Source organism: Portunus trituberculatus, chromosome 9 (assembly GCF_017591435.1).
Source record: "Portunus trituberculatus isolate SZX2019 chromosome 9, ASM1759143v1, whole genome shotgun sequence".
Classification (NCBI taxonomy): domain Eukaryota; kingdom Metazoa; phylum Arthropoda; class Malacostraca; order Decapoda; family Portunidae; genus Portunus; species Portunus trituberculatus.
In genome coordinates, this window is record NC_059263.1 from 2,277,501 (window position 1) to 2,302,500 (window position 25,000).

General features: G+C 44.4%; 3 protein-coding genes across 6 annotated transcripts in view; 2 read left to right on the top strand and 1 right to left on the bottom strand.

Moving 5' to 3' along the window:
- Positions 1-942: 942 nt before the first annotated feature.
- Positions 943-7,808, top strand: LOC123501195 (centrosomal protein of 83 kDa-like). Of its 2 annotated transcripts, none has more exons than XM_045249859.1 (10): positions 943-1,297; positions 2,280-2,477; positions 2,813-2,929; positions 3,051-3,302; positions 3,647-3,767; positions 3,890-4,059; positions 4,426-4,712; positions 5,007-5,208; positions 5,396-5,620; positions 6,005-7,808. In XM_045249859.1, exons 2-10 carry the CDS (start codon positions 2,280-2,282, stop codon positions 6,101-6,103), a joined length of 1,671 nt encoding a protein of 556 aa, XP_045105794.1. In that variant the 5' UTR covers positions 943-1,297; the 3' UTR covers positions 6,104-7,808. The 2 variants fall into 2 exon arrangements, with proteins under 2 accessions (XP_045105794.1, XP_045105793.1); XM_045249858.1 differs by having other exon boundaries at positions 944-1,297; positions 2,813-2,935.
- Positions 7,809-8,436: 628 nt separating this feature from the next.
- LOC123501194 (mucin-5AC-like) lies at positions 8,437-13,922 on the top strand. Its single transcript, XM_045249857.1, has 3 exons — positions 8,437-8,828; positions 9,152-9,316; positions 9,631-13,922. Exons 1-3 carry the CDS (start codon positions 8,775-8,777, stop codon positions 11,440-11,442), a joined length of 2,031 nt encoding a protein of 676 aa, XP_045105792.1. The 5' UTR covers positions 8,437-8,774; the 3' UTR covers positions 11,443-13,922.
- The window catches only part of LOC123501196 (bestrophin-2-like), a 23,374-nt gene continuing 12,290 nt past the window's right edge, over positions 13,917-25,000 (bottom strand). Inside the window, exons 7-11 of one of the 3 annotated variants that reach the window (XM_045249861.1) lie at positions 24,522-24,755; positions 22,090-22,275; positions 20,904-21,024; positions 17,144-17,220; positions 15,796-15,976 (exon numbers count right to left, since the gene is read on the bottom strand). In XM_045249861.1, the coding sequence (XP_045105796.1) occupies positions 15,944-15,976; positions 17,144-17,220; positions 20,904-21,024; positions 22,090-22,275; positions 24,522-24,755 (651 nt within the window). In that variant the 3' untranslated portion in view covers positions 15,796-15,943. Of the gene's footprint in view, positions 15,977-17,143; positions 17,221-20,903; positions 21,121-22,089; positions 22,276-24,521; positions 24,756-25,000 lie in introns of those variants that run through there. The other 2 variants (XM_045249860.1, XR_006673584.1) reach the window with 2 other exon arrangements.

Here is a 25,000-nt window from a genome sequence, read left to right on the forward strand (position 1 = left end):
TGGTCGTGTCGTCCTCCTCTTCTTCCTCCTCCTCCTCTCTAACCTACTACTACTACTACTTGGGTCAGGTCAGGTGTAGGTCAGGAAGCTTAGCCTTTGTATCGACGCTTCCCTGTTGTTTCTTATCTTTTTATTCTGCTCTGTCTATCAAGTTCTTCCGCTGACTTCCTCTCTAACTACAGTAATGGCAACCCACAACACCCATACCCGTAGCCAATTAACACTCTTGCCACCACTCATGCATGCCAGTTTGTTGATATTTGCATGTTTGTGTAAAGATAGATAAATAGAAAGATAAGCAGGTAATTTGATAGGCTGATAGATAACTGGACAGATAGACAGAGAAACAGATAGATAGATGAATAGGTAAGTAGGTAGATAAGTAAATAGATTCGTAGATAGATAATTTGATACATAACAAGATAGATACCTACGAGTAAATGTACATATTCCTCTACTTATTATTGGTTTACCCTGGTGTATTGTCATAAATACTCGTATATCAAGAATAGAATCGATAGAAATAGAGAATGAAAGAAATATCATAGTCTACCTTTCAAGTACTTAGTTTTTGTTCTCTATCCGCGGGTGATGCAAACGTTCGCCGTAAAACTAATAATATTTACTAATATTTACTGTTTTGACAAATAACCATAGCTGGAAACGAGTTTATTTTGTGTGTTTTTAGTGTGTGATAGATATTTTTGGTATATCTTTACGTATTTTGGGCGTATTGTGGGGCGATTTCAGTATTTGAGTTTGTTTTGGCCGTATATAAGGATATTTTGAGGTGCTGTATGGTGTTTTGAGTGTGTTTGGGATAATCATATTGTATGGTGGTTGTTTTTTTTTATATAATTTTACGTATTTTAAGATTATTGTGGGGGTATTTCAGTATTTGCATATGTCGACATTTTGAGGTGCATGTATGGTGTTTTGAACTTTTGACAGCGGCGAGTCGGCGACGGCGACTCACCGACTGACAACAACAGAACTCCCACCTGTGCTACTGCACTGCCCTCCTCACCACTCACACCGTGTGGCCCTCCTCCACTCACTGTCTGCAATTCAACCACACAGGCCAACACTGACTGACCTCCTTGGTGGCTGCACAAATACCACTCAGGCTTTCAGGACAACCTCATCAGGACCTTCCTACAGAAAACAAATCCGCTCCATCGCATGTAGCCTGAACACATCACCGCATACTGCACCTTTGGGGCACTAGAGGCTGTGACAGCCTGCACTGCCCCAACAAACCCCCTAGAAGAAGAAGAACTCCCGCTGGCAGGAGGGGGTGAGGCATATTATTTTCTTGTCTTTTTCATCCATGTCTTTCTCTACTGCCTTGTAGAGAGTATAGCCGCTGGTGTTGTAGTCACTTGCAGTAACTTAGAGTGTTGCTACCTATTATCCTGGTGGTGGAGGCGCTGTGCATTGACCGTGTCTCTGTGCCGCGCCTGCCACTCGTCGCCCGACCCCATACATGAAAATTCTTATGTTATTTCAGTGTAGTACAGAGGAGATAGGCGTGGAGAGAACCTTTGCCTATCTATATGATGCTCTTTTCTCGCGCTGTGGTCTCAAGAATTTTCTACAGTGAAACTGAATGACAGTAAATGTAAACCTAACTTAACTTTACACTGTTAACTTTGTCGATTCTTGGCCTTTATTGACGCCATTGAGATGAACCCGCCACGGTGCCAGGCAGCAGCACAGTATTCACTTATTACAATGTTGTTGATCCAGGGTTGTCTTGGAATGGAGGCTGGTCAGATTCTTTGTTCTTTATGTAAGAGTGGGAAGCTGGCCAAGGGCAACAAAAACAAAAATAATAAACCCACTTAGTTGCCAATCCGTGTAGGTCTGAAAGAGTTAGCTGAACGATGCTAGTCTGTTAGTTATCCAGCTCATGCTTCAAGTAGGGAGACATAGCTAGTGGTGAACGACCAACTCAGTCCTGAAGTAATGTGGGGAGTTGCACCACCTCACCAAACACTGGACCCAAAGTACACAAGAAATTTGTTTAAATTTATTGGAAATTAAGTTAGGTTTATAAAGTACTGAAGTGTCCAAATATACAACAATTTGCCAAACACTCCCAGAATGACTGTGCGTGTTATAGCAGTCAGATAGTCAAAACCTTGGCAGTGAGAATGTGGCCTTTTATTATGGGTGGAAATGGCTTGTTCTTGTCAATCTTGTTTCATGACCACCCCACAAATTATTCAATATAATATAAATGTCATAAGTGAACCTCCACAATGCCTGGTTCACAGATGAGCAGCACAGACAGTTTGGACGAGCAAGCCTTGGCTGCCGACACACCCTCCCTGGTGGTGGGAGGTGGCCGTCACTTCCACCGTTCCCTGGCCACCTACCGCTACGAGAATGCCCTGGTCAAGACGGAGCTGGCGGCCACGCTGGACAGACACAGGCGGGAGATGGAGGAACTGAGACTCAAGTATGAGAGTCAGGTGTGTGTGGTGTGTGGCAGTGGTTTTCTGTGTTGCTTGTTCATCAGCTGTGTGAATTGTGTTACTCAAGTAGTGGCCACGAGGGAATATTTTGTACACTTGAATGTTTCTACATTGACTTCAGTAAAATGGGTTTTAGTCTTTTGTTTATAGAGCATCAAGAAGTATGTATCTAGTATGGTAAATAGGCATATCATGTATATACAGTAGCAGGGATATTATAAAGTTAGGGAAATATAGCATACCGTACATCATGAATTATGTAGGAGATGCTGTAAAGGCTACAGAAACACCTCTATTTTTGTATTATCCTTGAACCATGTGGCTGCAAGCAGGTGCGGGAGATGGAGAGGCAGCGGCAGGAGGTGGAAGAGCAGCTGGCCCACTTCAAAGAGATCCACATGGAGAAGGAGGCACAGCTCCACCAGACCAACATCCACATGCAGCACAAGGTTAAGGTACAATGCTTTAGTTCCTCACTTAAAATGAAACCAATGTTTTCCCTCCACACTCCACTGCTTGTCCAATTGGCTGGCCAATGCCTGCACTCTCACTCCTGACCTGCTTCGCCAGGGACTCGAGGAGGACCTGGCTGCCAGTGTTAGGAAGCTAGAAAAGTTGCAACAAGAAAAGACCAGAGCAGAGGAAGGCATGGGGGAGGCCAAGTTCTCGTGGCAGAACAGGGAGCAACACCTTAGGACAGACAATGACAGGCTGTGCAAGGAAGGCGAGGAGCTACGGCGGGAGCTGGAGAAGGAGCGCAGCAGTGTGCGGGAGGTGACGGCGGCCCTCGCCACCGAGAGGCACCACCACCAGCTCATCAAGGTGGTTCAGGCATGCATTATGTTGCCATTTATTCATTCATTTATGTGTGGACTGGTAAAGGGCCATTAAAAAGGCTTTTAGGTCCCAGTCCCTCTCATTTCATTTTGATCTTTTACTGTTTAGAAGACTTGTTGCTCTGGCAAAATGTTCAGATTAGTCTGGTAAAAGATTCAGGTCACACTCAGTGGAAGGAATGGATCTTAATGAAATATCTGAAATTTTTTACATGGTGAGATCTCTTTTGATGTCTTTCATCTTGGCTGAATGGACTCTAATGAATGAGTGCATGAGTCACCACATGAATGGATGAGACACCACAGCAGCCTCTGTTCCTCCCTATGTAGAGTCGTGTGAGTGAGGTGGAGCAGCACTGCCAGGTACAGCTGACTCTGGCTGAGGCACAGGCAGCACAGCTGAGACAGGAGAAAGCCCAGGAGGAAGCTGCTGCCGCCAAGCGTATTGATGGTGAGTGTAGAGTGTTTGGTGCGTGGTGTGTGGTGTGCTCTTGCTGCTGCTGCTGCTGTTGATACCTTAAGAAAGGGATCAGCAGACCTACTGGATGTAGAGATGCCTCTTGTCATCTCCAGAGGTGGTTGGCCTGCTGGAGGAGGAGCGAGCTGTGGTGGCGCGGGTGAGGGAAGGATCGGCCACCAGACTTAAGGAGGTGGAGAAGTGCATGGCCGAGGAGAGTCAGGCACACCTCTCCAGCACCCAGCAGCTGAGCTCCCACAATGCTGAGCTGCAGCAAGAAGTAAAGGTAAGGAGAATCAATGGATTACCTAATTGTTGTCTTGGCAGAATGTTTTTATTTCTTGTGTATCTTTCACTTAACCTCTTCAGTACCACATGTTTTCATATTCATTCTGCTTACTATTTGCTGATTCCATACAGCTTCAGAAACATATGTGGAGATTAAGGAAGTGAAGACTCTGGACCATTAATCTTCTGCCCTCCATAGACCCTTCCTAGTGTAAATAGAATTGTCTAACCACAACCAAAAATTCATGATAAGAATGTGTTCCATTACTGAAAGAGTTAACTTAATTTCTTCCTCTTTTCACATAACTTCTTCATCTGTATTCAATGTGTAGGTCTTTGTTTAAGGAGTGAGTGTGTGTTGCAGGCGCTGGAGGACAAAGTGCAGAGCCTGGAGCAGCAGCGCGAGAGTGGTGTGAGGGAGGTGAGGGAGCAGCTCAAGGCCACAATGGAAAAGCTCCAGGCAGCAGAGAAGGAGGCGGCAGTGGCTGGGGCTCGGCTGGCCAGCGTGGAGGACCTGGAAAGGCTACTGCGGCAGGAGAGGGAGAGCTCCTCGTCCCTGCGGCAAGAGCTTCATCACTGCCAGGCCGAGGTGCAGGAGATGAAGGCCATGAATGCTGAACTCCACCAGAATCTCCAGCAGATTGGTGACAAGTGAGCCTCCTCTTGTTGAACCTCAGACCTAGAGAGAGAGATGCCAGTGACTGTTGTCTTAGAGAAAGAGAGAGATAGAATGAGTGTGAGAGAGTGAGTGAGTTTAAGATTCTCTCTGTTGGTTGATAATTGTCCTAAGTATCCCAGTGGTGTGTGTGTGTGTGTGTGTGTGTGTGTGTGTGTGTGTATTTTTAATTGGCATTATGATTATCAATGATTCATAGTACTTTTAATTACTGTATTTTAGTCTTGTATTAGTTTTAGGTTAGTATTGTAGTGGTGTGTGTGTTGCAGGCTGAGGGTGGTGCAAGGCCAGCAGGAGGCAGCCCAGGCTGAGGTGCAGAGGGAACAGACTGACAGGGTAAAGGTGGTGGCAGATCTCCGTGCTGCTCACCAGGAGGAGGCAGAGCGGCTAAGGAGCAGGATCACCACCCTGGAGACATACCTGGCAGGCAAGAGTGCCAAATACCTGGAGGACACTAGTCTTCTCCGCCAGGTAACTCTGCTCTACACTCTTAAGATGTTGTTAATGCTGATTCTTGATAATTGTTGCCTTGTTCACACACACACACACACACACACACACACACACACACACACACACACACACACACACACACACACACACACACACACACACACACACACACACACACACTCTTACCTCTCTTCACTCTCAACAGAAGCTACACACTTATGCCAAGCTGATTAAGAAGCTGAGACACAAGTTGGAGTTAGGAGCACTGCAGGTGGAGCAGCTGGAAGCTCAGCGGGCAGCCCTGCAGGACAACGTGCCGGCCCACCAGCACGCACACCTCCAGACACAGCTGCAGGCACTCACCAGGAAGCACAATGAGTTTGCTGCCTTCTTGCACGGTCTGAGTCAGTTCCAGTCATCTCTTCCTGAGGTGAGAGACTGAGAGGCAGATTTGGGAGGGACATAGTTTGGTCTAGTTTGCTGGAGGAGAGAAGCTAAAGTGAGAATAACAGTAGGAAATGGCAAGATATGGAACATTGTGGCCAAGAGGGAGACTGAAGGAAGGGAGTCAAAGGAGTTGATAAGACAGAATTATTTTTATTGCACCTCTATGCTGTCTTGCTTCCTTTCTTAGGTAAGAGGAAGCTTGGAGATGAGAGGGGAACAGGGAAAAAGATTCCTTTCTTGTTGAGCATTCTGTCTTAGTGTGTGTGTGTGTGTGTGTGTGTGTGTGTGTGTGTGATAAATGAGTGTTGTAATGTATTGTGGTGCCTCTTTCTCTCCCATCACTCATCAAACCATTTGACTCCCCCAGATGGCAGAGCTGACCTCCTGTGTGGGGATGCTGAACCAGAAGCTCAATGAGATGGAGGAGGACCAGCGACAGTGTCTCTCGGACTTGGATTCCTTATGATAGGCAGCCCCACCCAACCACCACCACCACCACCTCCACCTCCAGTAGTACTGATCTTGCTGCTGAGGGGGAAGGTGAGTTAGTGGTAGTGCTACTTATTAAGTGAACTTGAGACTGCTGAGTGCATCTGTCCAGGATGTATCTATTTATATTCTCTTATTTTTATGGTGTCATCATCATCATCATTATCATTATTATTTTTGTGATGTATTTCTGATATAGGAGAGGTTCTGACTCAAAAAGGTGAAAAGCCTCACTGAGGTACCAGTTTCTTAATTTTGCTCCTTTGAAGGATCAGAAGAGTCATTGATGGTGTTCAGGTTCATATGTGACCAGTACAGAGCTGGTACTTGCAGCAGCTGTGTGTGTGTGCCTGTCTTGGGACCAGTTGTGTGTCTTAATGTGTGAAACAAAATACTAGTCAGTAGAGCCATCACACTGTTGATGCTTAAGTTTGTTTAGTTGTTAGAGTATGATTACAAAGAGCAGCTAACAGAGGTGCAGGACCACGCCAAAGCAAACTAATCTAATGAGCTGGAAAAGCATTGATGTTCTTCTTCAACCTTTATTGTGTTGAGCTTTGTGTAAGCTTTCCCTGTGAGTTTTGCATTTGTGTTGTGTTAAGGTGAGCTGAGTGTAAGCTTACTCATTGCGTCTTTCCTGCAGCAGCTCATGGACGCTGGTGTTTTGAAGTGATGGTCAGGGTGTGTGTGATCTTTCTGCCGTCCACCAAGCTGTGTTGATACATATATGCTTTACTGGATTTATACCTATTTATTTAAGTGTGTCTAGTGTTCAATGTACTTCTGTGATTTGAGACAGGGAGGGAGGTGCTGTAGTCAACACCTGGCATTCTATTTGTACTGTAAGGTGTGTGTTTGTTGTATACTGGGATAGAAGGTGGAAGGAAGCAGTGTACACCTAGTTTTGTACTTCTTGTATTGTGAAGGGTGTGTACTCTTTGTATTGTAGGTTGTAAGATAGAAAGAAGTAGTAATTTACACTTGGCTTTGTGTATCCTGTGACGGGTGTGCACCTTTTTGTATTGTAGTTTACAGGTAGTGTTTTATATACTGTGTTTGTAATGTGAGCTGTTAGGAGAGGCAGAGATGTGTGTGTGTGTGTGTGTCCATGTCCCTTGCTCAAGTCACTGCCTGGGGTTTCATTGGGTAACTGGTATTTGTGTAATTGTAAAGTATCTTCTTATCTCTTTAACCATTAACCAGTCCTGCTTTAATGATATTTTTAGATATAATTGGCTTACATCTTAATCCCTTCAGTACTGGGATGCATTTTTACCTTGAGTTTTGGGTATGATTAGATGATTTTATTTACATTAGGAAGGGTCTATGGAGGTCAGAAGAGTAATGTCCAGAGTCTTCAGTATTTTAATCCCCCCACATAAGTTTCTGAAGCTGTATAAAATCACAAAATATGCAAAATGAATATGAAAACGTGTCATGCTACTGAAGGGGTTAAGTTAAAGTGTCTCTCTTAATATTTTTCAATTACATATGTTTTGTCTAAAATGTCCAAGTACTGTAAGACTATCAGTGAGGCATGTTTGAGTCCTAGTTAATTAAGTGTACCTGTGTGTGATGATTGTAAGTGTACTTGTATGGGGTGACTGATCCCTTCCAAAGCACCTGTAGATCTGATTGTAGTGAGATGTAAAGTTGTGACCAATATATTTTTGTACACCAATTTTTCTCTCCTTGACTAACCCTTGAGCCGTGTTGTGGGAGGAAGGATTAGTGTGTCAATGAGTACTCTATACAACTCATCCTGGGCTTTTGGGTTGTAAAATGTGAACTCCCTGCCAGCTTCTGAATTTCCAACATCCTGTGACTTGACTTCATTTAAGAGGGAGATTTCAAGACATTTATCCCTTTCTTTTTGGCTAACTCTCCTAGACATTCATGGGGACTGCATATATGTTCATCAACTTGTTTTTCTACTGGTTGGCTGTCTTGGCGGGTTGGCTACTGGTGGTGGTGGTGGTGGGTGGTTGAATTGGCTTACTATGTCACGGCGCTGCATGGAGAGGGAGCAGTCACCAGTGTTGTGTTCCCCGCCGAGGTGTAAGAAAAACAATGTAAGGATTTGAAAGGTCATACGTGTTGCCTTGTGTGGTTCTCCATGCTAGCAGACCCGTGAACTACTACTTAACCCTAGCCATCTCTCTCTCTCTCTCTCTCTCGTCATCAGAGTGGACAAATATTGCTTCTTCGTCTCGTCTCAATCCTAGCCACATTTTATTCTCTCTCTCTCTCTCTCTCTCTCTCTCGTCATCAGAGTGGACAAATATTACTTCTTTGTCTCGTCTCAATCCTAGCCACGTTTTATTCTCTCTCTCTCTCTCTCTCTCTCTCTCTCTCTCTCTCGTCGTCATTGGGGCAGAGAAGAACGTGACAATGCATATATTACACGCCCAAAATCAAAATACTGGAGTTGTTTTGTGTTTGCAATGTTTCAATACTGATTATTTTTCTCCCCTTGGTACGGTAGACACAACATTTCCCTTATCACAGCCTTATTGTCCTTTTCTCTCTTTGTCTCTCTATGTTCCCCCCTTGCCTCGTGTGTGTGTGTGTGTGTGTGTGTGTGTGTCGTAACAAAAACACTGTGGAAGGGTGCAGGAATCAGTGGTCGCTCAGCACTGGTAAGCGAAATGCACGTACATTTTTCAAGGCTCCTTCCCTTCCTGACGGTGCTCATATCTGTGGTAAGCTTAGTACAGTGTCGCCCGGATTTAGAAACGCCTTGCTCTCTCACCACAAGTTTCCAAGGCCACAGAGACGACTGGCTGAGTTGTTAAGACATTTTCTCCTATTAATACACTAGAAATTTTGCCACTCTATCACCAGAATCATGAAAATACCCTTAAAAACGCGAGTATCGTCAACTGGAGCCTTTGGAAAGCAGTGATGGTGAGACAGCAAAGCGTCTTACAATGCCAGTGTCCTTATTCGATAACAGCTTGCTGTTTTCAAAGGCCATATAATTCTCTCTCTCTCTCTCTCTCTCTCTCTCTCTCTCTCTGTGCAGGCTGTGGAGGGTCGGTGGGTCCTGCAGCACTTCCCGGATGACGGAGAGCGACAGGCGGGTGGCGGGAGCGGCGGGTTGAGCGGCTCCATACAGGTGTCTCTTCGGCGCCTCCCTGACGGCAGCCCCCAAGTCACCTGCTACCGAAAGTCCAGACCCAGCAAGAAGGTTAGTGCGTCTGGAGGGAAGTAAGGGCCTGGTGTGCATGTAGTAGTAGTAGTAGTAGTAGTAGTAGTAGTAGTAGTAGTAGTATGGTATCTTGTGTGTTATGTGTAGTTTCTCAATATCAAGTTTAACATTTCAAAAGACTGAATTTACAAACTTTTCACTTTCACAGTTATTATACAACGAATGAAAACAGTGTAGTGGAAGCGAAAATTCTCTCTCTCTCTCTCTCTCTCTCTCTCTCTCTCTCTCTCTCTCTGTGTGTGTGTGTGTGTGTGTGTGTGTGGTGCAGCTGCCACATCGATGCATTGTTCCAGGGATACATTACCTTCAACCTGCAAGACGGTCACACGCTGGGCCAGTACTCGGTGCAGATTGACGAGACCAGTGAGGGCAGGGGGGTGTCGTGCCAGCTGGTGCCGGGTGACGGGGCCGCACGTCACCATGCCGATAGACACAGTGATAAACCGTCAGTGGGAGCGAATACAAGCGCACGAACAGACGACATAAGCAACCCGTCAAGACTTGGCTCTACTGACGCTACTTATAATGGGATCACATCGCCAGGAATTCCAACTACACTTCGCTATCGACGCTGGGCAAGTGGCACAAGTAATCCGTCAATAAACCCATCCACTAACGCTTCTGACATCTGGACCGCTTTGCCCTCAGTAATAAGTGCCCCAGGGATGCCAGACGTTCTTCGCCAACAGTATGAAAAGCTTGCGTCTTGTGTGCGAGAAAGCGGCGTTCTTTCTGACCACGCCAAGACCAACCACCCGCTGTACGAGTCAGGGGTCAGATTCGTAACGTCCCCAAACAAGCTCTCCCCGACTCTGAAACATTACGTGTGTCTGGTGTATGATGACATCGCTTCCCTGGACACTCCTAATGCCGCCTCACCGATGAAAGAAACACAATTGCCGATTATCCATCCACCTCTTCCTTCCAGTGAACCTTCCAGCACGCCTTCCAGTACATCCCTCACGCCTCCAGAGTCTTCCACACCTAATGACACAAGTACAGCCACCTCCACTGATACACTCGAAACGCCCCCGCAAGAAGCAGTGGCTAAAGTGTCAATACCGTTCTCTACTGAAGCCACTCCTGAAAATGAGGAGGAATTAGGTGACCAATCAATGACTCCAAGCCCACCTGCCACCTCCAGTACACCCAGGGAAGCAGAAACAACACCCACCAGTCTACCATCAACAACTCCAACCCCACCTGCGACTTCCAGTACACTCGTGGACCAAGTGCCTTCGTCTGCAGTGAATAAGGTACAATACCCCAATTTCCGACCAGACCAAGAGTCAGATTTCACCTTCAGTTTGTCCTCCACGCTTGCCGCAACATCACCACCAATGGAACTAGACTCAACGACTCCCATTCCCACTACTTATGAAGCCACGTCTGATACAAGTGATGCCGAAGAGAGTGGAGATTCTACTGTCACTCCTACAACTGCTGCCTCAAGTACAAATGGTGTAACTGAGGAGTCTGTATCCACACCTGTCACTCTTTCGGAGCACACAGTGGCTAGTACACAAACAGTACCTACACCCTTCCCCTCGATGAGTGAAGAAGAGGTGGTCGTTGTACCATTAGACTATCTTTCAGTCAGGCTCACTACTTACCCTCAATCTGACTATCTGCCAACACTAAAGCCAGACAGTGAAGCAATACACACAACACCTATGATGTACTTGACTGATCTCCCAGAGGCTCACCAGGCAGACGAACCAGGCACTGAGAGTCTACCTTCCACTGTCACGGGTTATCCCAGAACGTATTTGCCGGAAACACACGAACCAATGGCAGAAACTGGGACTCCTATTACTAAGCACTCTACGACTTCCCTGCCGATAGAAACCAGACCGACAGCACCTTCCACTGTTCCTACAACCCCCGTGTCAGGCTCTTCCACTTCCATAAACCCTCCAGTGCTTGATGGAACTGAACATGTGGAGGGTGAAACCAAGACTCGTATACCAGATCAAGTCACTCTCCCTCACAATATGGACAATGAAGATGAGGCAATACATTCAAGTTACAGGACATTTATAAATCTACTACACCTGAGATCAGTACGACAGGTGTTCCCTCTCATGACTCCACGACTGGGATGATTGTATCTACTGCTCCTCATGAGGCAGAGGCGAATGAGACCACGATGGAACCCGCCACTTCTCATGAACCTACAATGGACTCAACAAATATAACTGAACCTACAACTGAAACCACAGATTCTTATGAGGCAGCAGAGACAATTGAACCTGCAACTGTCCCCACGAGTTCCCACGAGACACAGGCAGATGAATTTCCTATTTTCTATGATGCAAATATTACTGAAACTACAATCGAGCCCATTACCTCGCAAGAGACAAAGGCAACTGAACCTATTGCTTCTGATACGACAGCAGCGATAACTGAACCTCCTTCCTTGACAGAGATTACCAGACCCACTGTTGAACCCCAGGCAGACGTAACTGAGCACACCATTTCTCAAGAGGCAGATTTCACTCAACTGACTTCTGAACCAACCACTCTTAGAGACACACAAATAACCACGCCTACAGTTGAACCTCTTATTTCGCACGAAGAGGCAGAAACAACACAAACTACCCTTAATGAGACAGAGACTGAACCCACAACTGAGATGAAGGAAGACGTGACTGGCACCACTTTTGAGCACATCACCACTAGGCAAACCACACCTCACATCCCATTCTATTACGCAGCCACCACTAGTCATTCCACCTCGGCCTCTACAACACCCACAACACCACCCATTGCTAGTGTAGACCCACGCTTTCTGACGGCCTTGTAACCCCCGCAGAAAGCACAAGTGTAGCTATAGAGAGTGACGATGAGTATACTACAAGTTCAACAGGAAGCTACATCTCTCATCGACTCTCTAGTGAGACGACTCTAGCCACCACGTCAGTCACACCTCATCCTCTGGCAGCCTTAATGAAGCAGAAACCAATACCTTGTGACTTCTCCTTCATGAAATACTTCTTCGATCACATGTCGCCACCTTGTCGCTCGGAACTCATGAGGATTCTGACTCTATCAATGAATTCTAGTGGAGTGAGTGTGCAGCGTGTGTAGACTCAGTGGTTTGGGAAATTAAGTGCTTCAGGTAGTTTTTGTATGCCCGTCTCCAAGAAAGTAAGTGAATTCTGGTGAGTGGGTCGGCTTGAAGTGTCAATACATAGCGCAAGCAGTGAGTGAGGGCATCAATCAGTGAATTCCTGTAGACTCGGTGGCTAGGGACATGTGAGTGCTTCAGGTAGTTTTTGTGTTCCCATATTCAAGAAAGTAAGTGAATTCTGGTGAGTAGGTTGTCTTGAAGTGTCAATACGTAGCGCAAGCAGTGAGTGACGGCATGAATCAGTGAATTCCTGCATTTTGGGAAGTGTGACTCGTGCGTATAGTTGTGCTTAAAGTGTTTGTGTGATTCTATCCTGAAGAAACTGCGGTCAATACGTGAAACAATGAGCGAGTGAAAGCAGTGGCAGAGTTACTTTATTCGTGTGTCAAGTGCCAAAGCTGCTGTGACTGACTGACTTGGTGGTGATGCAAAGCAGATCATCGCGGTTAGAAAGCTCAGGTCCGTATTTTGAAACGCTTTGCTCTCTCACCACTACTGTTTTGCAAGGCCACAGAGATGATTAGCGGGGTTTTCAAGAGTGTTTCTCCAGTTAGTAATGTAGAAATCTTGTTATCTGTCTCCAGAAACGTAAAAACACTTAAAAAAAAAAATCATGTAAATTTGAAATGGTGGAGGTGAAGCGCAGAAATGTTTGAGAAGACGAACCAGAGTCAGTCACGTCAGTTCTTCCCTTCTACTGGCACTACATTTTTTTCTTTTTTAACTTACACCTTGTGGGCTTTTCAAGGGAATTAATGGGCTAAAAGGGAGTAATTTTTTGAGGTACCTCCTATCTCAAAGCCCACCCGCTAGGAAACCGCTGCCCTGAGTGAGGAAGCCCAACCTATACTTTGACCGTGGACAAGATTCGAATTCGCTTGGTTCCACTGTACCACGGCGGCCCCCAATTTACAAGGAACAGTCACTTCATGGAATATCAGAAGTGTTACAATCTTTCTATCTCCTGTACAATGTTCGCCAGTCCTCTGTGGTTTCCGGGGTGTGTAATAAGTGTTTTCTGCAGATACTTGTAGTTGCTTTGTTTCAAGTCCTGTATGGTAACTCTTAAAAACCTTTCCTATGTATCTTTATTTCCTCTCTTGTATTATATTCAGGAAGTGCAATTACGTATTCCTTAAGTCTGTGTTGTATTTCAGGTAGCTTTGTATTTAACCCCTTCAGTACCATGACGCATTTCAATATTCATTCTGCTTACTATTCGATGACTTTATTCAGCTCCAGAAACTCATTTCGGGGATTCAAATAGTGAAGACTGTGGCCATCAATCTTCTCACCTCATAGACCCTTCCAAATGCAAATAAAATCATCTAATCATATCCAAAACTCAAGGTTAAAGTGCGTCTCAGTATCGAAGGGGTTAAGTTCAATGTTCAATGCACGTTTTTTGTACCGTGTATATTGATCTTGTGTTGAATGAACAAATAGTCTTGGTACCATAGTTTATTTCCACCTCAGTAACAGTATTATGTAGTGTGCGTACTGGTACACACCTTAAGAATAATGACATTAGGTATTTATCGTAACATACTCGACGAAAAATATTTAATATTGACGGAAAACTTGATATTGGTAATACATAAGTCTTAAGATTGCTATTTGAAACATTGGCTCTCTCTCTCTCTCTCTCTCTCTCTCTCTCTCTCTCTCTCTCTCTCTCTCTCTCTCTCTCTCTCTCTCTCTCTCTCTCTCTCTCTCTCTCTCTCTCTCTCTCTCTCTCTCTCTCTCTCTCTCTCATACACTGCAATACATGTTTTGATATTTGAATATTATACAAAGAGGGACTGCCACGCAAAGATCTGACGGGTTGTGGCATCTTCCCTTATTGACTTACCTTCTTAAGTAGTACTCGTATTCACATATAACTGCCACGCTCTTAGCTATCTCAGTTGTCACGGCTTCCCTTATTGACTTGCCTTCGTAATTAGTAATCGTATTCATATTTAATTGCCCCACTCTCTGTCTATACAAGCGTCCTATATGGCGAACCGTGACAACAAGAACGCCAGCTTACGAATTAGTAGTACTGTATTCTGCCAGCAAGGATAACTAAGTAAACTATTAACCATTTCAATACCAGACGCATTTTCCTATTCATTCTGGTTGGTATTTAGTAATTCTATACAGCTTCAGAAACTTCTGTGGGGGATGAAAATCAGTGACGCCTCTGTCCATTAATCTTCTGACCTCCATATACTCTTCGTAATGTAAATCAAAACGTCTAATCATACCCGAAAAAAGAAGGTAAAAATGCATCTCAGTACTGAAGGGGTCCATTAAACTACTCCTATTCAGACTTAAAGCTTTTGCACCGTTCTGTTTTTGATTGAGATAACCTCTTTGATTTCTCTGCGAGTCGGAGCATCTCGAGCATTACTGGCCCGCTTTCTGAAACACTTCCGCGTCGCCACCTTGCACCTTCACTCTTCTCACATGCATTCTAGGTGAAGCTACAGCCTCGACCTTCTCAACACGGGACACAACACAGCAAATGAGTGTGTCAGTAAGGTATCGTTCTTCACATCGCTTTTCCTTGGGTACCTCTCAATATATCAACAAGGGCAGTACCATGATGCGTTTCCATATTTCTGCTTACTGTTTGGCGATTTTATACAGCTTCAGAAACTTATGTGGGGGTTAAAATAGTGAAAACTCTGGCCATTAACCTTCTGGCCTCCATAGACCCTTCCTAATGTGAATAAAATCGTCTAATCACACAAAACTCAAGGTAGAAATGCGTCCCAGTAATAAAGGGCTTGAGACAAACTATATAAATGCAAAACTACACCATCTTTTATATATAGATAGCCTCGCATTACTTTTCCCTAAGAACCCAACAACGAAACAGCCAGCCATCCCACTTCCTTCATTCCTTCTTTCATTTCACTAGCAATTAACCCCTTCAGTACCATGACACGTTTTTCCTTTCATTCTGATTACTATTTGGTGATTTTATACAGCTTCAGAAACTCATGTGGGGGTTAAAATAGTGAAAACTCTGGCCATTAATCTTCTGACCTCCATAGACCTTTTCTAATGTCAATAAAATCGTCTAATCTCACCCCAAAACTCATGGTAAAAAATGCATTCCTTTACTGAAGGGGTTAAAGACACACGAACGAAGCTACACCTACACTACGAGAACACTTCACTACCACAAGAATCCAAGAATTAACACCTCCGCACGTCCTCCTCCTCCAGCACGTCATTTGAGAAAGCCTGGGTTGGTGTACTGACGAATCTTAGCCTTCGTGGTACTGTCATGTGTGGTGCTACTCTGCTGCTTGTGCTGGGGCTCTGCTGGGGAGGTGTCCGTGGTGGTGGTGGCAGTTGTGGCGGTGGTGGTGGTAGTGGCGGGGTGGTGAATGGGAGAGGGCGTGAAAGAGACAAGCTTAGCAGTGGGTGTTGGCTCGCTCCCAGCCGCAGTGCCGCCTTGCAGGACGATGCTCACTTGTTTATAAGGGGGTGTGGACGGTGACTTGGATGTCCTGTCGGGGAGAAAGAGAGAAAGAAAATTTTGTCCTGTTTTCTGAAACGCTTTGCTCTCTCACCATCACTGTTTTCCAAAGGCTCCATTTGAAAATACTTGTGTTTTAAATACATTTTTTTATGGTTCTGACGATAGATTGGCAAGATTTCTAGTTTATTAAAAGGAGATACTGTCTTGAAAATCTGGCTAGCTGTCTCTGTGGCCTTGGAAAATCAACGTGGTGAAAGGAAGGCGTTGCTGAATATAAGGACTAGACAGAAAGATAGCCCGTGCTGACAAACGCTCTGCCCTCTCACTACCACTACTTTCAAAGGCCACAAAGTTGAAGACCCGCGTTCTCAAGAGTGTTTCTCCGGCTGTTAATGTAGAAATCTGTCACTCGAATCATAAGAAACGCCCTTAAAAAAAACCTGGTAGCCTCAAGTGCATAGCCTTTGAAAACAGTGGAGGTTTGATGTAGAAGTGTTTCAAAATAGCCTTAAGTTACACAGTCGTATTGTAAATTGGCAGAATGTCGAACTGTGGAAAGGTAAACATTGAAGAACGTGCGTACAAAATTGTGCCGTTGTATTTCCTTTTTATGACGAAATGTATTAAATGTGAAAAGAATGAAAAGCGAGAGAGAGAGAGAGAGAGAGAGAGAGAGAGAGGGTGCTGGTTGATGGAGGGGAGGGGGAAACCGTAGTCGCATATAAACATTTCTCCTTTTATTCCTTCATAACTTTTACTGCCAGACTCGTGTAAGTTAATGAGATTTCCCAAGAGTATTATGATTGAGCCAGCCTTCTGATCGACACAACTTGCAAGACTGGTGAGAGTTACTGAGGTTTTTCCAAGAGTGTTTTCATGTTTCTATTAGTGACGGTTCAAGGAGCGTTCTGTACCATGAGCGAGGGAAAGACACCATGAAAACTCGACAAATCATCTCTCTGGGCCTTGAAGATAATGTTCATGACAGGACAACGCGCAGAATTAAATGAATTACAGAAGGAGGTGTTACTGAAATATATAGCCATTTAAAGATAAAGCAGGATTTGGATGTTGCTTTAGAGAAAATATAAATCATAAAGGAACAAATGGAAATGGGTGGAAAGAGATAGAGAACATTGTGTGTGTGTGTGTGTGTGTGTGTGTGTGTGTGTGTGTGTGTGTGTGTGTGTGTTACCTTGGAAGGGACGAGGAAGGGCTGCTCGGTAGCTGAACACTTCGGGGAACCAGGCCGTCCACTAATTCCGTGCAGTACTGGAGGAGGAGGAGGAGGAGGAGGAGAAGGAACACAATCATTAGTCAAGAGTCACGAGTGAACACACCAAGCCACACCGCCAGACAACCAACCTTGACTCCTTAACCACTGCGGGGGGTTTTAAAATGTTATAGATTCACATAGGCTGAAGGAAAAGCTTTGTGTGGGAGGATCTTCATGACAGTGCAACAGCATCATTAGGAACACAAACAATTATTAGTCGAGAGTCATGAGTGAACACACCAAGCCATGCCACCAGACAACCAGGCTTAGCTCCTTAACCCCTTCAGTACCGTGACGCATTTTCATATTCGTTCTGCTTACTATTTGGTGATTTTATACAGCTTCAGAAACTTACGTGGGAGATTAAAATAGTGAAGACTGTGGCCATTAATCTTCTGACCACCATAGACCCTTCCTAACTTAAGTAGAATGATCTAATCACACCCAAATTCAAGGTCAAAATGCTTCCCAGTACTTAAGAGGTTAACCACTGCGGGAAGCTTTGAAATGTTACAGGTTCACATTGGCTGAAGGAAGAAGCTGTGGGTTAGGAGGTTCTTCATGACGATGCGACAAGACCAATAGAAAAACAAACAGATATGGCGCAATAGTTAATCGTGACACCATTGCAGCAGTTAAGTTAGAAAATCAGCTTTAGCTCCCTTCACTATATACTGCAGCAGGGGCTCTGAACAACTGCAGGCTTACGTGGGCTGGGAAATGAATAAGCGATGCATAGATGGCTTCGGAATACCACATACAGACGGCTCACCCTCTGACACAAAAGAAGAAAAGAAGAAAAATTGTGTATAGGTTCGAAAAGCAAAAAAATCAAGTGGCAATATACCTAAATAAACCTAAATATTAACATTTTTAAGGCACTTTAAGGGAAATTGAGTTGTTTAAAAGAGAAAGTCGAGTTATCAGTGTCGACTTTGGGAGAACAGAAAAATTACGTATATTGTGTTGCTGTATGTGTGAGGGACAGACACACACACACACACACACACACAGGCAGTCTCCTCCTCGTAGTTGCTTTTGGTGTGAGGTGTGAGGTATGAGCTGTGAGGTGTCGATATGAACTAGCTGCCAGATGGATGTAGAATTATAAGTACATGTTGTGTGGCTTTGTGTGTGAGGGACAGGCAAACAGGTAGTCTCCTCCTCGCATTTGCTTCTGGTGTGAGTTATGAGCTGTGAGGTGTCGGTATGAACTAGTTGCCACATGAATCTATAATTATATGTTGTGTGGCGAAGATAAGATGTGTAATAGTTAGGTAATGTGTGAGGGGCAAGTACACAGGCAGTCTCCTCACAATTGCTTTTGGTGTGAGGAGTGAGGTATGAGCTGTGAGGTGTTGCTACAAACTAATTGCCACATGAATCTAGACTAATGAGTGCGTGTAGTGTGGCTGTGTGTGTGTGTGTGTGTGTGTGTGAGGGACATGCTTACAAGTAGTCTCCTCGCAGTTGGTTTTACTCTGAGGTGTGAGGTATGAGGTGTAAGGTGTCGGTATAGACTAGCTGCCAAATGAACCTTAAATTACAACTCTAAAACAAGGAAAAACGAACTTCATATACAAAAGCATGTGGCCCATATTTGCGCGTGCCCTTGGAATTGATACACACTTACTACCTTCAAGAGCCGAGTGTGTACTGAACAGAGTGCGCAGTAAGGAAGTGGCGGTCAATCTCTTCAGTACTGGGATTCATTTTTACCTTGAGTTTTGTGTATGATTAAACAGCTGTATTGACATCAGGAAGAGTCTATGGAGGGCAGAAGATTAATGGCCACAGTCTTCACCAATTCAATCCTCACATAAGTTTCTGAGACTGTATAAAGTCACCATATAGTAACCAGAATGAATATTGGAAGGTGTCATGATACTGAAGGGTTTAAATTGGCGTTCCTATATATTATCACAGACATGTACACTCTAAATCCGCTGAAATCGAAGCTTTATTTATTCATGTATTTATTCTTCCATATATTGCGACTATATCAGAGGGTGAGCCGGTCCTTAAGCAAACTTCAATGTCTAAGACAAGAGCAAACACACACACCACACGTTATAAATAGCAAAAAAAAAAAAAAAAAAATAAATAAATAAATAAATAAAAACTTCTGTCCGTATCTCAACTTCTTTCAAAAGGCTCGAGCTGAAATTACACGTGTTTTTTTTTTAAGACGTTGTCATGTTTCTAGTGAAAGATAAACACGCTTCCTGCATTACTAACAGGTGAAACACTCCTGGGAACCCGACCGATCATCTCTGTGGCCTTTGAAAACAGTTGTGGTGAGAGAAAAAAAGCGATGCAGAACACGGGCCACAGAACACTGAACAGGAGGAACATGCTGAGGGATAACAAACAAATAAAAGGAAATAAAGGAGACACTGAAAGCGAAAATATAAAGTAAGATAAATTTAAAATGGCTGAATGAAATTTAAAGTAGAATATAATGGACAGCTTTCAAAAGACGGAATTATAAAGGAAATAAGAAAAATAATAGGAAGTCTTTAAAGAAGCATAAGCAGGATTTCAATATACAGCTTCTAAAATACCCGAGGAGAGAGAGAGAGAGAGAGAGAGAGAGAGAGAGAGAGAGAGAGGATGATGGGAGGAATAATGAGGAAATTAGAGAGAGAAAAGATGTGGTGTGTGTAATTAGGGGGAGTGAAGATAAATGGAAGAGATAGGAAGAGGTGGGGAAGGGGCGGAAATGTTATCTCTCTCTCTCTCTCTCTCTCTGGAATGCGGGAAGGATAGTGATAGTAACAGTAATAACAATAGCAGTAGGAGGGAAGCATAAGGCAACATAACAGTATAAAAACGTAAGAGGATTACAAATTATCACACTGACACATTTTTCCCTCACATTTACCCGCCCAGCAAAACATGTAACGAGGGGAGAGGGGGAGAGAAGAGGGAGGGACAGACAGGCAAGGGGTGGGGAGAGAGAGAGAGAGAGAGAGCCATACAGAAGCAATACAAAAAGCATCAGTGACAGTAATAACACGAGAACCAGCGAAGAGTTAGCATCACAACACACAAACGCACTTCCTTCTCACGCTACACATAAAATTTACTAAACTGGGGAACTGGCTACTGAGTGGGTCTGTTTTTTTTCTCCCCTCTTATATATAAAAAATATCTAGCACACACGGGGAGGGCATTGGACCACAAGAGAAGCACCACAGGGTCAGCGAAGCACCACGGGGTAAAAGGAAGCTTCGTGTCAGAGCAGAGGGAAGGGGTGGTGGCTGCGGGGTTGTGGGGAAGTACAACACCACGGGGGTTTGCAACTAATCGTCATGGGGAAGCGTTTCGGGGGTTTACGGTGCCTGGTTTAGTTAGGTTAGGTTAGGTTAGGGTAAGTTAAGTTAGGTTAGGTTAGGTGAGGTGAGATGAGGTGAGGTTAGGTTAAGTTAGGTTAGGTTAGGTTGGGTTGGGTTGGGTTAGGTTAGGTTAGGGTAAGTTAGGTTAGGTTAGGTGAGGTTAGGTTAGGTTAGGTTAGCTTAAGGAAAGGTTAGGTAAGGTAAGGTAAGATAGGGTAGGGTAGGGTAGGGTAGAGAAGTGTAAGGTAGGGAAGGAAAGGGTAAGGTAAGGTATAGGGTAGGTTAGGTTAGCTTAGGTTAGGAAGGGTTAATCATGGGGAAGGGATAATGGGTTGGGATACCTGGCGGGGTCTTTGCAGCGCCGTAGGTATCGAGGTAGGCATCACCGTTGTGGCGGATGGGGGAGGCTCGGCTGCACCTGCTTGCCCGTCGCCGCCACTGGATGCAACACTGGGACAGACTCTGAGGGCACGCCGTCACCTCACTCGCCACTCACTACTCACTCTTCACTCACTAGCAACACACCCACGTCTCACAGTAACACCAGCAGCCATGTGTCTAGTATGTACATAAGGTGAAGGGATGGTTGTATAGAAACTACCTGTCTGTACACCATGCAGGGCCGGCAGTCCCCACACGGAGCGACTCAAACAGATCACTACCATACACGCTCACACACTCACACACACACACACACACACACTGACACTCATCGCCCCATCTGCCTCTACCACACCAAATATCAAGATTAAAATGGGTTGATAATAAATACATAACAAATATCCTAACGTCACAAGAGGCAGTGGTGAAAATATCTTGGAAATGCGTACTGTATTGGAACACAGGTTGGAGAAAGGTTATATTGTTATATTGACAGACGAGGCAATCAATGAACACACTCTACCTAGGGATAAACATTCACGTATATACAGATGTACAGTAATATCTCCTTCATATGACGAGACGTATTAGGAGTGAAGGAAAGAAATGAGCAGAGAGAGAGAGAGAGAGAATAAATAAACGAAAAATCCACTCAGTGTTATCTAACGTCATTATTTTTCGGGTTAAGTGAACAATGTCAAAGAGAAGAAGAAGAAGAAGAAGAAGAAGAAGAGGAAAGATAAGAAAGGAAACATTACAAAGTTCAATTCACTGCAAAAAAAAAAAGAACAAACTCACTCACTCATTCACTCACGCACTCACTCACTCACTCACTCACTCACTCACGTATTGAAATAGAGGCGGGGAAGCAAAACTCTCACTCACTCACTCACTCACACATTGAAAAGGGACGAAAAAGCAAAATACTCACTCACTCACTTACTCAAGTATTGAAATAGAGGCGGAGAAGCAAAACTCTCACTCACTCACTCACTCACTCACTCACTCACTCATACATTGAAAAGGGACGAAGAAGCAAAATACACTCACTCACTCACACACTTACTCACTTACTCACTCACACATTGAAAAGCGACGAAGAAACGCAACACTCACTCACTCACTCACGCACACACACACACTCACCTTAACCACAGGCGACTTTTCTCCCTCCGACTGCCCGCTGAGTGACGCTGCCTTGCTGGGTGGGGAATCTACAGGTCGGGGGCGGGCCAGTACGTTGTTGAGAGGCGCTGCGAGATCCTTGGAGCCTGGCGGGTGCAGCACGTCAGGGTAGAGCTTGTGCATGTTGTCCACGATCATGTAGGACACCTGAGAGAAGGGACGAGGACCAAGAAAAAGGGCATAGTTTCAGTTTGACGTATTTGAGCAGAGGGAGCGTGGAAAAATGGAGGATTGTGGTAATATTAGTCTGTTTTTGTATAGGGTAAGAGGAGAAGACCATGGAAAATTATTAGTCTTCATTTTTAGTAGGGTTAAGACGAGAGTAGGGGTAGTAAAAAGGGAGGAAAACTCAGGAAAATTGTCTTCGTTTGTTTCCCTTGAGGTGAGAGCAGAGTGAAGGTCGTGAGGAGGGAGAGATGAGGGAAACAGTCTCAGCTTCTCGCAGTGTTTAAGACCAGGGTGAGTGTTTTGAAAAGGCTCATGCTTTCATCTGCACTGTGCTGAGGCGACAGAGATGACTAGTCCGGTTGTCATGAGTGTCTTTCTTGACGTGAATTGAAATGGTTTATGCTCTCACACGTCGAATTGCAAGCAGTAGAGATGATTTGTCTAGTTTTCATGGTGCTTTTGATGTTCATGATGCAAATTCCGCTATAAATGATCTGCAGAATCGCCAGTAACTTCCACTAAAGCTTATCAAAAGTTTTCAGACCAACGAGATGATTTCGCTGCTTTTCACATTAAGCCCTTCAGTATTGAGACGCATTTTTCCTTACCATGATTTTTACCATGATTTTTGGGTGTGATTAGACGATTTTATTTACATTAGGAAGGGTCTATGGAGGTCAGAAGATTAATGGCCTGCGTCTTTACTATTTTAATCCCCCACATAAGTTTCTGAATCTGTATAAAATCACCATATAGTAAGCAGAATGAACATAGAAACGTGGTATGGTACTAAAGGGGTTAACAATGCAGATTCCGTTCCAAGTTATCGATAGAATCACAACACCTTTGAATCTGGCAATGGTACGTGAAGGCGGCCATGTTCCTGACGTCACGATGTCAACAAAGGGTACACCTGGTCAAAACATTAGCGTTGTCGTTCCTGGTGCACGTGTATCGGTGTTAACTCTTTTGTGTCTCAACTTAGGGACTTCCCAGACTCACGTGGCGCCAATAGTAGTGTGAGACAGCCTACAGGGGACGAATGAAGCCACAAACACACACACACAGCGCACGAGAGGTCATTGCTAATAAGGTAAGACTTCGCCCGTATTCAGAAACGCTTTTTTCCCTCTCACCACGACAGTTTTCCAAGGCCACAGAGACAACTAACCGAAATTTCAAGACAGTTTCTCCATTTAATAAACTAGAAAGCTTGCCAATCTATCACCAGAACCATAGAAATACTCTTAAAACACGAGTATCTTCAACTGGAGCCTTTGGAAAGCAGTGATGGTGAGACAGCAAAGCGTTTCAAAATGTTGTGTGTTGATAATAGTAAATTGGTTATGCTCGTGCCCTTAGTCATTTGAACACGTGTATGATAGATGGTACAATATTTTTAGGTTAAATCTAGTGGGTTTTTTTTTTTTTTTTTCGTTTTACTCTGTACTTCCGTGATAGGATAAAGGGTTTCGAGACTGCAGTGCTGTTAGTGGAAAAAAAAAAAAAGCCTGGTGGGAGAAATACAGGATTAAAGTAAAAAAGGGGAAAAAAACACGAAACTGGTGAACAATTTCGATAGCAAAGAAGAGCGTCACTCCTCTGATAAGAAAGGAAAATAGAAATTGAGTAAGATAAGTACAAGACACCACAACTACACCAGACTACTGGCCAACTCTACTCCACTTATCTTTAAGGGAACTGGCAATCAAGTGAGCCTTTGTAATATTTGGCCAGCTCTCCCTCTTGCGATTTTTAAGGGAACTGGCAATCAAGTGGGCCTTTTTTTATATATTTTTGTTGCCCTTGGCCAGCTTCATCTCTTGCATAAAAAAAAAAAAAGAGCTAGGGAGGCGGATAACTGGATAAGGTGGTGAGCGTGGGATCGGGCAGACGTCCAGCGTAGGTTCGAATCCCACCACGTGCCGTCTTGAAACTTTGTTATTTGTCGAGTGGTTTAAAGTTACCTGCATATCACCATGGTACCCAGATTCTAGGTGGAGGTGTTATTGCCTTACACCAAAACTGCGATTGAGTGGTGGGTGATATGGACCCTAATATGGATACCACTATAAATAAAATTGCCTGCGCCACTAATAAGTGGAAGCTGAACAGTGCTTCCCATACTCAAGTAGACCTACAAGCTCTATAGGCCATAACATAAATAAAAGGTCTCAACTAACAAAGGAACACCTACCAACACTAAACCAGAGCCACAGACTAACCTCCAAGTGTCGATCCAGGAACTCAGTGGTCTCAAAATCGTCATCATCATCACCAAAGGGGTTAAGAAGAGACTCGGCCACTTTGAGCCAGCCGACGTAGAACACAAACTGGAAGAGCGTGAAGATTGGCACGTAGAAGTCAACGGAGTGGTTCTCATAGCCCTGCGCCGGGTCCAAGAACTGCCGGCCGAGTATGGAGAAGGCGAAGTAGGAGTAAGTGGCGAGCGTGACCACCTGAGGGTAAAAAAGTGCGGCTGTGCGTTAGGTTAGGTTAGGATAGGTTAAGGTGAGATAGAGTTAGGTTAGGTTGTGAGTGTAATGATTTGAGTGTGTTTTCCGATGTTTTAGGTGTGTTTGGGTGTATTGGTGTGTGTTTAACGATGTTTTGGTATACTTTAGGTGTGTTTTGCGATGTTATGGGATGTTTTAAGTGTGTTTTGCGATGTTTTGTGGATGTTTTAGGTGTATTTTGGAGTGTA